Raw genomic sequence first — 16,292 nt, forward strand, 5'->3', positions numbered from 1 at the left:
AATTAATTCATTTTTAACAATATTCCTCTAAAACTCACCAAATTGATCATAAACTCAAGGTCCAGCTAGACACAGCCATAGATAGGTCTTTTGCAGAACAAAGCCATCACCATTTAAGAAAACTGTACAACTATGAGGAAAAGGGGCTGCCTAGAAATACGCTTTGCATTTAAGCCTCATCTCTATACTGGCAAGTAGGTAGAAACTGGCAAGAATAAAAGCAGTAAACTTATGAATAATTCAATGTTGAATATTCAATATGGCTGTTATACCAGGAAGCAATGCTTCACAAATCCTTCTCTGAAGGAACCAATGAGTACATAAAAGAATAAGGTAGTCAGTATAGTATACAGGGATTTTTAAAAGACATTCTACAAGATTCCTTCCCAAAGACTTTTTAGGAAACTCAGCTGCCAAAGAAGAAGGCTCAAATAATTGATTAAAGGATAGGAAATCAAGGGAAGGAATAAACAGTCAGTTTTCGCCCACAGAATGAAGGTGAAGTCTCTTGCAGAATCTTACAGAAATATATGTTAGGTCTGATGCTGCTGAAAATATTCACAAATCATAAGGAACACAAAAAATAGCACAGAAACAAAGTCTGGTGATGATACAAAGCTGCTCAGAGTAGTAAATTAAAAGCTGATTGCAAAGATGCTATGCAGAACCTGTTCATGTAAATAGAGTGGCAAAATGGCAGAGGTGATTCAACTGCAGATAATGTTTCGAGGGAAAAGCAGTCCTCAACCTGATGTACACGCTGGTAGACTCTGATCTAGGCTCTTCCAGAAACCGAGGGTGAGAGAAGCAACATCTGCAGCTCCTTTCTCTGAGAAAGTAGAGGCCCAGAGGGCAGGAAAAGCCCCGGCTTTGGGAGACAAGTACAATTCTTCACTTTTGCTACAGACAACCCAGAAAGGACAGAAATCTGTCTCTCTGAAGCTGTCTGCTAGACAGAAAAGTCTGCTAAGTCACTTCTAGTTCAAACAGATTCCTTCCTTTATCTTCTCTGAATTAAACAAAATAAGCTGAGATACCCATTCATGAGAATGAGATTTTCTTTCCAAAGAATGTTCTCAAATCAAGTTCATCCTTGGCATGGAACTTCTACAGATTCTTTCCAATTTAGCAGTAGTCGTCTAATTCTGGACACAGTAATGAAAAGCAGCTGCAGCAGCTGTAAAAGACTGAGTTGCTCAAGTGATTCTATTCCTACCTAAGCTTCATCTACATCCACATCCTTCTATACTTCATTATTTACCATTCCCTTCTCCGTGTCACCTACAAATCTTTATCGGAAATGATTTTTCTGTTTTCTTTTAGGTGACTAACAAGAGAATGTCAAATAAACAAGAGATCTTCATGATGCTTTGTTGGAAATACATTTAATTCTATGCTGCTATGTTTAGGAACCTGTTAGTCAGTTTTTAATTCTTTAATGTGTATTTTATTCATATTCTAACTAGTCCATTGTTTTTAATTTTTTTTTGCATTGCATCAGACTACATGTTCTACAGAACTGTGATAAAATTGCCTTCACCAAAGAAAATCGTATTTCCTTTTTTTATGTTAGCTTGTCAAGATCTATTTTCAACAAACTCACAGGCATTCATTATAATATACTTCTCACATTTAATTCTTGATAAGCTGAATGCCATTCCATCATTTTTCACTTAACTGATAGCAAACTGACAAGCCCATAATTACCTACCCATCCCAGTTTTTCTTTTCAAAGCCCTCCAAGATTAGTGAGAAATCAGTATAACTGGTCCAAAGTCCTCCCTACTCTTTTCTTTTCCTATTTTTAATTTTTTTATGTGGATTATTTAGGACAGTGAACTTCAATATATGTAACCTAAGCAGCTATTTTTAACAGTTGTCCAAATTACTGTTTGAATAGCAGACTGTATCACCATAGAACTTATCTGAAGAACAGGAATACGTATCAATATACCCCAAAGGCAGGACACTCATGTCTACTTGTTATGACAACTCTATCATTTCTGTCTATAAATCAGCTGGAGGAGGAAACAGAGTAATAAGGAAAAGAGGAGCAGTAGAAATGTCTTTGTCTGAGGCAATCATTTTTTCTACATGTAGAAGAAAATGTAAAAGAAAAACTGACTGCCAAAAACACAATAAAATCTGACAGTAAGAGAATTACCTATCTAGCTGCAATATCCTACCTTCTGGATCCCTCCTGAGCAACAAAAGTCTGTCTGTATAGCCTGGCCAAATCTGTTCACTTGGTACTTCACCTTCCCTATATTTGAATTGAAAAACATTCGACTTTTCCTTAATCAGAGGTGCTCTGAAAGTTGTGAGTGAAAAGCTATACACAGAAATCAGTTGTGGAAAGGTCAGCTAACTTGTTCTCTAGATAATTATCTCACAGATATTCCTGCTTAACCTAATTGCAAAGTTTGCTCTGTGGATTTCTCTTCCTCTGAAATCCTCTCTGCCAGGAGGGAGAAAAAAGTTTTGATCCAGCATTCTCTTACTGAAATGGCCCTCTGATAGCAAGCTGCCTGTCAGTAAAACTCACGTGAACCTCAACTCTTCTCACGTGCATCTTAGGAGATACAAAATGTTAAGTTACAAAAACTACTTCAGGATACCTAGTACTATTCTTCACATACATGTAAGTAAAGTGTTAAAATTGTATTGATTAGTGATTTGGATCAAAACAAGGTTAGCAGGGCAAAATACAATCACAGCAAAACATGAACACTTGAAAATTCAGAGTACTGACTGTACCTTACAGATTTTGTATAGAGATTCCTGACCGTCTCCTTCGGTATCTTTGAAATAATCATGTGCTGGAAATGTACGATGAATATCTCGTGTGATGACACTCTCTTGAGCAGAATCCTGTAAAATGAGAGAAAAATCCCAAAATATTGGCTTGGTAACAGTGTAATTAAACAAACAGAACATAAAATTCTATGTGCAGTTGACGTGGTTACGTTAGATAACTGCTTTACTGACTGACTCATACTCCCAAAAATGCTTTGGGAAGAAACTGAAAAGCTTCTAGTTTCGAATGCAGTAATAATTTGACAGTTTAACAAGAGCAACGTGGCATGTTTTCTGCCCTTCAGGCTTGCAGTTCAACTTAAGAACTCACAGAAAATGACTGGTTATTTAATTGTAGGTGCATTTTTCCTACAGAACATATGCTTACTGTATTTCTCTACAAGTAAAAAAAGAAAATCAGACAGTCTCTCAAAGGCTCAGAGGTATTAATTTTAAATGTGTATCAGTCTACCATAAAAACCGTGTTAATTACAAATTAGAACTATTACTTAGAAATGTTCAAATTCCATCATTAAGTGGTCTTTAAGAGAACAAAACCAGAAATAGTACAAGAAAATGTTATACTTCCAGGTAAATCTCATATCCTCCGTGCTATTAGAACACCTTCAATAGCATTTAATTTCATTTTTACACTGACAAGCAACTAGGGATAAGTTCCGGTGCCTAAACGTGTGTCAAATGCCATTTTAGAGGCCCTAAAATACCTTGCCTGATAAGCAGCTGCTACTGCAGGTTACAAGTCCCCTGTAAATGCTGCATCATCTCTGCAAGCTCTACATGGACGATCTGCATACCCACATACATCTAAAATGACACCGAATGCCCTTGTTTAGGCAACTGAATTGATCTCTAGCCATACCTGCATCTGTAGATAAAGAAGTAATTGCTTACAACACTGTATTGCTATGAAAAGCTGGGAATCGTTGCAAAAAGAGCTAAGAAATACTACTGTGTGTATGAGGAAGTGATATCAAAGTGTCAGAGCTGGAACTGCAGCAGCTAATCCATTATCTTCAGGTTCCAGTTACTCTCAGTAGGAGATAGTACCTTTAGGTCAGTAAATACCAAACACTGCTTTTCTTTATTACCTTTGTAATCCTAAAAGAAAAACCAACGGAATCCACACATACGACTTAGAAAAGAAATCCTTTATAAGCACTTTTATCTTGAGAACAAAATACATCCCTTTACCATAGAGAAGCTCTCAGACTGCAGTATGTAATCCAGGACTCTCCACACACACACAAAAAATCATACCTGCTGGAGTCAGCAACCAGGTAATCTCCCAGGTTTAGGTGGTTTCCTAATCCCATAAAGGCCCTACAGAGTACCTACGCTGTGCAATAAGGCAGCTGCCTGCAAGTGCCCAAGGCCAAGCTGATGGGGCCCCAGGAAACCTGCTCCAGCAGGAGGTGCCTCTGCCCATGGCAGGGGGGAGATCAGATGAGCTTCGAGGTCACTTCCAACCCAAACCCTTTTGCGAGTCTGTGACTCCATGAAGTAAGCAGCTCCCAGCTGCCTCAGAGATGGAAACCTGAAAACCCAAGAGATCAAAATCACAGAATCATAGAATCACAGAATCATCTAGGTTGTAAGAGACCTCCAAGATCACCTAGTCCAACCTCTGACCTAACACTAACAAGTCCTCCACTAAACCGTATCACTAAGCTCTATATCTAAACGTCTTTTAAAGACCTCCAGGGATGGTGACTCAACCACTTCCCTGGGCATCCTATTCCAGTGACTAACAACCCTTTCAGTAAAGAAGTTTTTTCTAATATCTAAACTAAACCTCCCCTGGCACAATTTCAGCCTATTCCCCCTCATCCTGTCACCAGGCACGTGGGAGAATAGACCAACCCCCACCTCGCTACAGCCTCTTTTAAGGTACCTGCAGAGTGCAATAAGGTCGCCCCGAGCCTCCTCTTCTCCAGGCTGAACAATCCCAGCTCCCTCAGCCACTCCTTATAAGACTTGTTCTCCAGACCCCTCACCAGCTTCGTAGCCCTTCTGTTGACATGCTCCAGGGCCTTGACGTCCTTAGAGTGAGGGACCCAAAACTGAACGCAGTACTCAAGGTACAGCCTCACCAGAGCCGAGTACAGGGGCACAATCACTTCCCTGGACCTGCTGGCCACACTGCTTCTTATACAAGCCAGGATGCTGCTGGCCTTCTTGGCCACCTGAGCACACTGCTGGCTCATATTCAGCCAACTATCAACCAAAACTCCCAGGTCCTCCTCTGCCAGGCAGCTTACCAACCACTCATCTCCCAGCCTGTAGCTCTGCTTGGGGTTGTTGTGCCCCAGGTGCAGGACCCAGCACTTGGCCTTGTTGAACTTCATACCGCTGGCCTCAGCCCATGGGTCCAGCCTATCCAGATCCTCCTGCAGAGCCTTCCTACCCTCGAGCAGATCGATACACGCACCTAACTTGGTGTCGTCTGCAAACTTGCTGAGGGTGCACTCAATCCCCTCATCCAGATCATCGATCAAGATTTTAAAGAGAACTGGTCCCAGTAAAGATCAAAGTAAAGATCAAGATTTTAAAGAGAACTGGCCCTGGGGGACGCCACTAGTGATCGGCCTCCAACTGGATTTGACTCCATTCACCACAACTCTTTGGGACCGGCTACCCAGCCAGTTTTTAACCCAACGAAGCGTGCACCAGTCCAAGCCATGAACAGCCAGTTTCTTGAGGAGAATGCTGTAGGAAACGGTGTCAAAAGCCTTACTGAAATCAAGGTAGACCACATCCACAGCCTTTCTCTCATCCACTAAGCGTGTCACCTTGTCATAGAAGGAGATCAGGTTTGTCAAGCAGGACCTGCCTTTCATAAACCCATGCTGACTGGGCCTGATTGCCTGGTTGCCCTGCGGGTGCCACGCGATGACAAGATAATCTGCTCCATGAGCTTCTCTGGCACTGAGGTCAAACTAACAGGCCTATAGTTTCCCAGGTCAACCTTGTGGCCCTTCTTGTAGATGGGCCGGAAATTGTTTTTTGCAAATCACATTTGCTAGCCACCAGTCGACTGGGACCTTCCCTGATAGCCAGGACTGCTGATAAATGATGGAAAGCAGCTTGGCCATTTCTTCTGCCAGTTCTCTCAATACCCTCAGGGGGATCCCATCCAGCCCCATCGACTTGCATACATCTAAGTGCTGTAGCAGGTCACCAACCATTTCCTTGTGGATTGTGAGGGCCACATTCTGCTCCCCATCCCCTTCCACCATCTCAGGGTACTGGGTGTCCAGAGAACAACTGGTCTTGCCGCTAAAGACTGAGGCAAAGAAGGCATTAAGCACCTCAGCATTTCTTCATCTCTTGTCACTAAGTTTCCTCCCGCACCCAGTAAAGGATGGAGGTTACCTTTAGTCCTCCTTTTCATGTTAATGCATTTATAAAAAACATTTTCTGTTACCTTTAACAGCAGTAGCCAGACTGAGCTCCAGATGAGCTTTGGCCTTCCTAATTTTGTCCCTGCACATCCTTACAACATCCTTACCGTCCTTCTGAGTGGCCCACCCCCTTTTCCAAAGATCATAAACCCTCTTTTTCCTAAGCTCAAGGAAATCATGTGGTTTTGTTTCTCCATTCACTCCCATGGCAGCTAAGAAAATAGCAAGAGTTGCAACAAGCACAAATGTGGCATTAACTTGTTTTCTACCAGCACTCCTTTGCGTAATCTTCTGTTCTCTTCTGCATCTTCTGTTCCTTTGGGGTTCTCAACTCGCTGTGTTAAATCAGTTTCATCATTCTCCACACCCTCTAGACTCAGCCCAATCCTCCTGTGTTGCACTAAGCAGTCTTCCTCTTTCCTCTCCCCACTTTCCCCCTGAAGTTCATGTCTTCTGTGAATCTTAGCTATCCTGAATGTTCTGTTTCTGACACCCTAATTTTCAGTGATCTCAACTGTTGCTCTCCCTTTGCTTGACAGTAACATCTTTAGTACAAGGCAACGACACAATCTGTATTTTGTAGAATACCAGGCATGTTGTTATGTGCTGAGAAGAGGAAAGCTTGCAGAGAGGAGGTGTTTTTATTACACTAGCTGCTACAGCTGGAGAAAATAAACATGCTTTTGTGCTTTCACCCGGTTACCATCAGGACTTGCAGGATCTCTAAGCATCACACAACTATTACCGACTGAAACTAACCACGCAGTCTAAATCATGTGCAACAAAACAAGGAATAATAATAAATGTTTAATAATGAGCAGCTCTCTAAACAGACTTCTTTAATGAGTATTTTCATTTACTTGGCTTCTAAACACAAGAGCAGCTAAATAATGGCAGTCTCCCCCTCTCCAGCAGGTCTGACAGGTTGCTGACATTCCTCAGAATTGCCTTGAGCAGCATTTAAGACCTACTGGCACAGAACAGTTACCAGGCCTGCTGTAACAACCTGCTGGGCTTCCCATACCATGCGGGGCCGCCTGGTCAGGTACTGCTGCAGCGAACAAAACTTCAGGACCCAGAGCAAGGATGGCAACTCGGTGCTCTCATATCAATGCTCCACAGTTCAGTCTGGAAACAGATTTATGCTAGAAATACTGCTATGAGAACAATCCCACTACAGTCTGAATCCTTGACTTCCGATCCCTCTCTGACTGCCCATGAACACCTCCCAGGACTGACCATCCTGCTGCAGGCATGCTCTCCAAAGAGAAGGAGACCCTGGTGGTCCCACTCACCCCAACACCTGCACTCTGAATGAGGCCAACCCCAGCCTTTGAGAGATGCAGAAGCAAACAAAACTCCTGTGAGAGCACAGACCTCTGTAACAGTGCTGTGCTGTTGACCACTGCAAAGTAACTGTAATGCACTGCCTAAAATACCCTTTATCAAGTGGCACAGTCTCGATTAGCCTTAAGAATGTTAAAAAACTTCAATTCCTCCAGTTTCTAGGTGGTTTATGGTGACTGTTTGTGAAACTACCTGAAATACATAAGCTTCACAGCATGAACAGTGAAAGACACCTGTGAAAACTCCCATAAAAATATATATGATAAAGAATCAATATCTTGGTTCAGCATCTTCTCTTCTTCTTACAATTGGCAGTAAACACATCACTCTTTGGAAAGCCCTTCTATTTTATACTTGTATCTTTATAACAAAGTCACATTTTCTCATATAAGCAAACGATTTTCCTATTCATTCTTCAGCACAGGTTTGCAAAGATGCAGGCATTTAAAAAAAAGTCAGAGGAGGGCCGCTCTGTCTACCACACTCATCTTTTTCCTGCCCTGCAGGTAGATGATGTTTGACTTCCCTGTACTTCTGTCTTTTCCTTAACTGTGAGCAGATGAAAGCTGCCAGCATAGATGTCCACGGGAGGACCACAAAGTATCTGTGTAAAGGCCCAAATACAAATTCACTTTTACTGACTAGGAAGGATTCTGAAGCAGAGGCTTCATTCATCAGTAAGAAGAGACACATCTAAAAAGCTAGGGGAAAATAATTGGAAACTAAGTGGACACAAAATGAAATTTTAAATAAAAGACAGAATGAACTTCTTCTCTAAAGACAACATGCATCTGAAATACTACAAAACCGTGAGTTTAAAAAAAAAAAAAAAGGTCCAGAGAGAAGATCAGTGTAGAACTACTACTAAAAATGTATATCTATCTACAAAAAATTGTTAATTTTTCTGCCTTTTTTTCAAACAGAATTCATTTATAGCCCTGTTCTCAGGAGTACCACCGCAGATGAGTTTACCCTTATCCTAATTCAGGCTTTCAGAGACGGTTTTTATTCTTCTGAAAGTCATGATTAGTTAATTTCTTATGAAAAAAAAGATAAGGTGAGATGGCTATCAAAGCATGAAGAGTTCTAACGATCTTTCTCACTTTTAATAATCATTTCTGCACTGCCAACTCAGAGAAACAATATTCTACTGAGGAAAAGAATTATCTTCATATGTCAACTTTATGACAGCTGACATCCTACTGAACAAGTTCTCTATTTTGAGTCGTCACACTTTAAAACAGCTGAACTTCTGCAACTGTGAAGCAACTGTACTGGTATACTGACTCGTCGACACTGCTGTTGTTTTGTACTATTGAGACGCCACCGAATGTGGACGTAGGATGCCAGAAGGCAGACTGAAATAGAAATACAGAGAAAGAAAGCTATTTACATTAAAATAAACAGTAAAAGAAAATTAAGGCTATAGAGGCACTCAGAGTAAGAAATATAGGGCAATCACTATGTACGTATAACAGGTATTATGTTTTAATTAAGAACATTTTAGACATTTCAAACAAGATTCCTGCTCATGTATTGTCCTGAGAGTACCTATTCTGGAGATGGATTTTGGCTTATGCGGTATAAGTGCCTCCTGCCTTGCTTTCCTTTGTTGTAAGAGCTGAAGGATACAAATGGTACGTGCCAGAAGAATGCAATGAAGACAGAAAAATCTCTCAGGGCATGGCCTCTTGATGCTGGTTGTTAAGACACAGATCCTTTCCCCACTTATGCCCTTAAACTCCTATGTGAAAACAGGCATACAGCTTCCACAAGAAAAACTGCAAGTCGTCGGTTGAGTTTTCCGTATTACATAGCTGCTTGTATTACCGCTGTGGACTCGGTACGGAGGAATGCAGAATCACTTACACTGCAATGAAAGGCAGGAGTGTTGCTTCAAAAGTTTTATGTGAATACTAAGAAAAACAATAAACCAGGTCACAGGTGTCTCAAACCTGGCACTCAAACTGAGCAGTACTTCTGACCTCAATCTCCTTGTGCTCCATTTCCCTGGTTAATAATAATTCCCCATCTCAGTGGGGTGTTGTGGAAATCAATTAACATCTGAAGTGCAGAAATACTGCAGTGATGAGTACTACAGAAATGCCAAATCGGAAAATAATAACTTCATCCTCAAATCCTGATTTGAATGGTTTATAGTAAGGCACAGGGTTACACAATGAAAAATAATAAGTGGGCAGGGAAAAAAAAAAACAAACAAAAACCAAAACCTGCCATTATATACGTACTATTCTTTCAGTATACAACATGGCAGGGATCCTGGGAAGAAGACACAAAAACCACAGAACTGTGTGTGATCGAGACTGAGTCAGAATGCATATGAGCAGACAGTTTCATACTGCACTTCTTAAGTTCCAACAGTTTATCTCTAATCTCATAAAAAAAACCTCCAGGTTTTTTTCCCTCATCCAAATCATCAATAAAGATATTAAAGAGGTTGGGCCCCAACACCAGCCCCTGGGGAACACCACTGCTGACAGGTCACCAGCTGGATTTCACTCCACCACCACACTCTGGGCCTGGCTGTCCGGCCAGTTTTTAACCCAGCAAAGCGTGTACCTGTCCAAGCCATGGGCTGCCAGCTTCTCCAGGAGAATGCTGTGGGAGACCATGGCAAAGGACTTGTTGAAGTCTAGGTAGACTATGTCAACAGCCTTTCCCTCATACACCAGGTGGGTCACCCAGTCATAGAAGGAGATGAGGCTGGTCAGGAATGACTTGCCTTTCATGAGCCCATGCTGACTGGGACTGATCCCCCCATTGTTATGAGCATACGCTGTGTAATTGCAGTCAAGATGACCTGTTCCATCACCTTTCCTGGCACCGAGGTCAGGCTGACAGGCCTGTAGTTCCCCAGGCCCTCCTTATGACCCTTCTTATAGATGGGTGCCACACTAGCAACTCTCCAGTCTTCTGGGAGCTCTCCAGATGTCCATGACCGCTGATAGATGATATATCTATGAAATATCATCAACCCTATTTCTCTCATCATTTTCCATACACATTATAGCCCTCCCAGTAGAAGTGTGATCCAACAAAATCCCAGGTTCTCCACCAATAAATATCTGGGGGAAAAAATCAATAGCTCTTCCTTTTAAAAACAGTCAATAAAAGAGGCTTGGCTTATGCTCAGTTCTTCTATAGCATGTTTGTAATATATACCTTGCAGTTCAGCTCTTTTCTATAAATAGGTATTTCTATCATCATCAGCTTTTATTCAGCAGAGCAGAAAACACACAAGAGTACTAATTAACAAAGAAGCAAACTGAGAAAAAAGCAGGGGATTACTCTGTAGAGACTTTTTAAAAAAGGCACATATCGAGATATTTGACATGAACTTAACATTTAGGTTAGCTCAGTAAATATATTGGTCAACTGCACTGCAAATTGTGACCCCTTACCGCTGCGTTGCCTGGGCAAAACTGCTTTCCCCAAGCAGAATGACCCAGCAGCCCTGTTGGATCTGGGGCCCCATCAGTAGCTCCAGCCTGAGCAGACCTGTGCTTCTGGCAGCTCAAACCTATAACCGAATGAAGCGTTAGTCTCTCTTCTCTCCCTGGCATAAATGCAACTATTGTTCTATATGCGGCTATAAAAAAGGACATGCTATTGTAGCATTCTCACAGGTAAGGCAGAAGCAGCTCAGATCTTAACAGGGTTGAGCCATCAATCAGTCACAAACCAGACGACATTTTTGTGTAACAAATCACAGCCATATTAGATCAGCTACAAAATAGCCATTCTGTATGCGCTCACTCATTCTCCAAAACAAAGACTTTCCATGACCTTTACTATCTTTGTGTTTTATTTTCTTTTCCTTGTTCTTTACACTGTCCCTCTCTGGTATGCAACTGATAGATAATTTATTCTATTTCCTCTGCCATATCCTTTCTGAAAAATGTCAAAAGAAAAATGCTGTTTGTACTACCAGGCAAGAGATCAAATTTTGAATGCACCAGGCTCAAATTTTTGCCATTGGCATGGTAAGCTGTGAAGTCAGTTTCCCTTGAACACTTATCTTGAAAGCTCCCTGATCTCCCACAAGAGATAAGGAACTCTGTACATAAGCAGATGGCTTTGGGTTTGTTTCTTTTCCGTATGAGGTACAGTTGGCATGAAGGGCCATGTGCATCTATTTGTAGATATGACAGCATTTCAATTTTGATTTTATTATGTTTGGGGCTTTATTTGTGTCAGACAATCTTAAGCAAAATGATATCAAACACTTTTGTTAAAAGGTGGAGAGAATTTTTAAAGTAGTGGATTTTGTCTTAGTTGTTTTTCTTGTTTTTAATAGCTATTACTTAGGAAGGCTTTCCTGTTTACCTCTGCAGAGGATACGAAGAACAATTAGACCAGGTGAAAGACATGTTATCCAGGTTACTCACCAGTAGTTCACCTCTTATCTTGGAAAAGTGTATAGGCACTACCTCATTATCAGACAAGAAAAAATGTAATCCACAAACGTATTTATGTAGCAAGTTAATTTTGTCCAAATTCCTTCTGGTTTGCTTATTTTTAGATCTGTTTTTTGCTATGTCTCCTCTGTTAGAGATGCAATTCTATTTGTAAAGGCTAGAAAAAAATGTTTTTGTGATTAATCTGTAATTTGAAATTCAAATATTCCAAGCTCTACCACCAACTCACTGGGTAACTTCCAGAAGCAGGTAACCCTGCTTCTAACAAGCAATACTGAACTGCACCTGTGGCAGATGGCTGTGAAAGACTAAGCTGAAACTGTTTACATAAAATCAGAAAGGTAGTATACATGAATCCTAGACTCATATATATATATCTACCTTTGATGGTGCTACAAAACTTTGCTCAGTTTTATTAAGTGCCTTGAAATCTTCACTACAAGACACATAAGAAAGAAAAATACACTTACTAGCTAAAAAGACATTTTTAAAAAGTAAACTCATATAAAAACCTAGTTCTTAGAAGATTCATCTCCTGCAGCATCACTGACCAAGTAGATGTCTGTATAGTCAGCATGTCTTTCAGCATGTTTTTACAAATTCTGAAATTAAACCTACTTTTGTCAATCAAAAGATCATATGATCAATGCAACTGGTCCCAGTAAGATTTTAAGGAATCTTAAACAACAACAAAAAAGTCTTCAACGGTATCTTAAAGTCTTTATTCCAGCCTCAGGAAAGAGTGCACTGCAGAAGATGAAGGCCAGCCAGATGGTTAGGGAAAAGGACAGAAATACAAGCACATGGTTTTCATTCCTGTCTCTGAACCCGATTCAATTGTAGATATACTGGATTTTGTGTATTAATTTCTGAGCATCAAGATCCTCATTTAAAAATCTAGAGTGATAATATCCACAAATAAGTGATTAATATATGTCAAGCACTTTTATTCCTAACATAGAAGTGATTATGGAGGTGGCACAGCACTGTGCTAAAAGGAAAAGCTATGCAAGGCTAGTGTATCATTTACATAAGATTTTATCTGTCTGATGCTGCTTTTTAAATAAAATTCTGGAAATAATGTTCTATTAATCTACAGTTTGGACAACACTTGATGTACATTTCCTCACCGGGTCTTTCTGAGTGTATCAGACACTGAAGACAGCTGCTGAAACCGTGCTAACCCAAGTCTCTGCTGAGCCACCACTGTCACCACAGGTGGCATGTACTGTGAACGCAGCTCTGGAATTTGCTGCAAGATGGATCCTAGACATAAACAATCTAGAGATGCTGACACACAGGGGCTACAGTTCTGCTTTAACCCTTTCCTCAAACCCTCTCCTGTTATAATGTAGCATGAAGGGGCTTTCGCCTGCTGATAATGCCCCATATAGATAAAGTACCTTTAAGCAGGTGCTCCCTAGGCTGATGGTGAGTTGTCAATATCTGAGTGTATTACTAGAAACCTTTAATACAGTTGCAGATGAACCAATACTGGAATGAAGAGAATAACAAAATCCCAGACTGGCTGAGACCAGCAGGGCCCCGGTCCCTCAGGCCCCAGGCCTGCCCCAGCAGGGCCCCCCCAGCCGGTGCCCAGCCCCACGTCCAGGCGGCTCTGGAAGCCCCTCAAGGAGGAGCCCCCCAGCCTCTGTGGGCAGCCTGTACCAGGCCCCGAGGTGCTGCCTGGGGGGCTCCAGGCTGGGCCCTGCCTCTGGGGCTGGCCCTGGGCATCACTGGCCGCTGCCTGGCTCTGTCCTCTCTGTACCTCCGTGCAGGTACTTAGAGACATGGATGAGCCCCCCCCGGACCCCCTCATGCAGCAGCTGGATACCAGTGGCCTCCTTTGCTAAAAGGGCCCGAGGCTGGCTCATGTTCAACTCGGTGCCATCTAGGACCCCAAGGTCTTTTTCTGCCAAGCTGTTTTTCAGTTGGTTGGCCCCCAGCATGGGGGCTAGAAATGACCACATCAACTAGCTCCTTCTAATTGTACCTGTAATTCACAAGCAGAAGCAGCGCTTTCAGGCTACCTCAATCCCTTAATTCAGCATAAACCCTGAAGTCCCTTAAGTCCCACTCTTACCAGCTGAGCCAGCAGCGTGACGGCTGCAGATGACAAAGGAAGGACCACGCTCTAGAGCTCTGCCAATAATTGGGACCTATGGGGCTGTGTGTGAATCACCAAAAGCAGCTCCATTTTTGCCTTTGTATTTTGGTCTGTTTTATTCCTATTGTTTGAAAATGAAATTCACTTTAGATTCAGTACCACCTAAGATTCAGATCAATACAGTACTGACATTAGAGAGCATTAATCTGGTCATATATGGGTCATAACAATAAAGACCAGACAGTTCAAAGACAGCACAGTGCACTAAAATAACCCTAACTTAGTTTCAGATGATATCTGTTTTCTATGTACTACTTCTCAGTGTATCTGAATGTTTCTCAAGCATTTTATATAGCCGCTGTATAGGCATAAGCCTATATTCCAGGGATACTTCTGTCGTTCTTTCTCCTTGGAATCAGTCAGCAGAGCCTACATCTACCTCTTATTTAATGATTACGTTTAATTTACTCCAATTATTCTGATTACAATGGGGAGGTTTTCTGAGTTTACAGATAATGCTGTCACTTCACAAAGATCTCTTTCTGAATTCCTTAGTTTTCAAAAGTAGCAACAGGAACAAAATTTTTGTCTGTGCATACATTCTTGAGGACAAAAAAAAGAAAAAAAAAAGGCAATCTGTTTAAATATGCTAATTCTAATTGGATCAACACTGCCTTTCGTGGCAACTTTGACATTCATGCCAATCTGCAAAACACATAGAAAATCAATGATTTCCCATCCCATCAGAAACAAGGAATAACCATGAGATGCAAGAAAATAGCTATTTTTATCATCAGAAGATGCAGTGAGCCCTCTTCAGTAAAAACCCTCAGGCACAGAGGAATAAGACAAAGTTATTGTGATAAAATGAAAACAAACCACAAAAACATGTTAATCCCTTCACACAAAGGATATTACTGGAAAAATACCATGAGACAGCACTTGCTTTTACAGATACAGAAATGCCTTCCATGCATTTAAAGTCAAAACATGGCTCAGCTCTGTCACTGAGTTACGGTAACATCCATGTTGAAAAACACATAATATTTAAGCAAAGCTCAATGGGTAATGATTAACAGCACTCCCTCCCTCCCCCCCCCCCCCCCAAAAAAAAAAAAAAAAAAAAACAGTTCTCTGAATTCAACTATATTTTCTTACAGTATTTTTCAATGGTAATCATCAATTAAACACAATTTTATAATTCTGGAGCCTTGTTTACCATGTTACTTGATCATTACATTTGACACAAAGAAGATTATTTCCCCACTTTTTAAATAAGGCTGCTTGCACGCAAAATTAATTCTCACCCACCAGAATCTATACCGAGGTCTGCCAAAACACAAACCCCACCTACAAAACACCAGAAAATTAAGTAGCCTTAGTAACGTCCACACCCTTAGCACCTCCAAGAGCACCTAAAAGGATCTTGGTGGTAGGCAGAGCTGTAACAAGCAGTCATCCTCCAGTCAGGTATGACAGAAAGACACAGAAGCATCCTCCCCCAGGGCTCCGCAGGGCTGGCTGGAAAGGAAATTTCTTGGGACTTCTGAAGTCTTCTCAAAACTGCCAGCAAAATGACTCCTCATAAATCAAGGAAGATCATGTTAAGCTGCTGTCTGCAGAGGCATCGCCTGGAGCCATGGAACTGGGAGCACATTTTGGTTGTATAATGAAGGATAACACACAGAGACAAGGTTACTTGCCTTTGCTTTCCTTCCTCCTTTTTTTTTTTTTATCCTCTTGGCTTTCCAGACTAAATACTTCACACGAGTTGTGTTACTTCATTACACACGTATTTGCCTGAGGTGCAGGAAAGGTTCCAACCTGTGGCTGAATGACCTCGAGTGCTTCACAAACATGATTATGATGGGCTGGTCAGCAGCAGAATAAGAAAACAAACTCTGCCGGACTGCCACCGTGCAAAGCAGTCACTGGGCAATGAGCAGCAAGGAGGGAGTGAGGTACAGGGCAGGGGAGAAGCAGACTGAGACTGAAGGGACAGAAATGAAGCCAAGAAGTGATGGTGAAATGGAGAGGAACAAGAAGAAATCATGGGATATAAAACAAAGCAAAGGATAGTAGACAAAAGAGAAGTACCAGAGAAATTATATTTAGTTCTTGTTGATGCATAAAAGGAAGCTGCAAATCAAATACCTTATCTTCATTTAAATAAATAAAAAT

General features: G+C 41.4%; 1 protein-coding gene across 5 annotated transcripts in view; it reads right to left on the minus strand.

Annotated features, from left to right (window-relative positions):
- Positions 1–16,292, minus strand: part of RABGAP1L (RAB GTPase activating protein 1 like) — a 247,475-nt gene that overhangs the window by 104,818 nt on the left and 126,365 nt on the right. For all 5 annotated transcript variants that reach the window (XM_035332547.1, XM_035332552.1, XM_035332551.1 and 2 more), the window contains one exon: positions 2,758–2,871. In XM_035332547.1, the coding sequence (XP_035188438.1) occupies positions 2,758–2,871 (114 nt within the window). The remainder of the gene's footprint in view (positions 1–2,757; positions 2,872–16,292) is intronic.

The sequence above is a fragment of the Oxyura jamaicensis genome, chromosome 8 (assembly GCF_011077185.1).
Source record: "Oxyura jamaicensis isolate SHBP4307 breed ruddy duck chromosome 8, BPBGC_Ojam_1.0, whole genome shotgun sequence".
NCBI lineage: Eukaryota > Metazoa > Chordata > Aves > Anseriformes > Anatidae > Oxyura > Oxyura jamaicensis.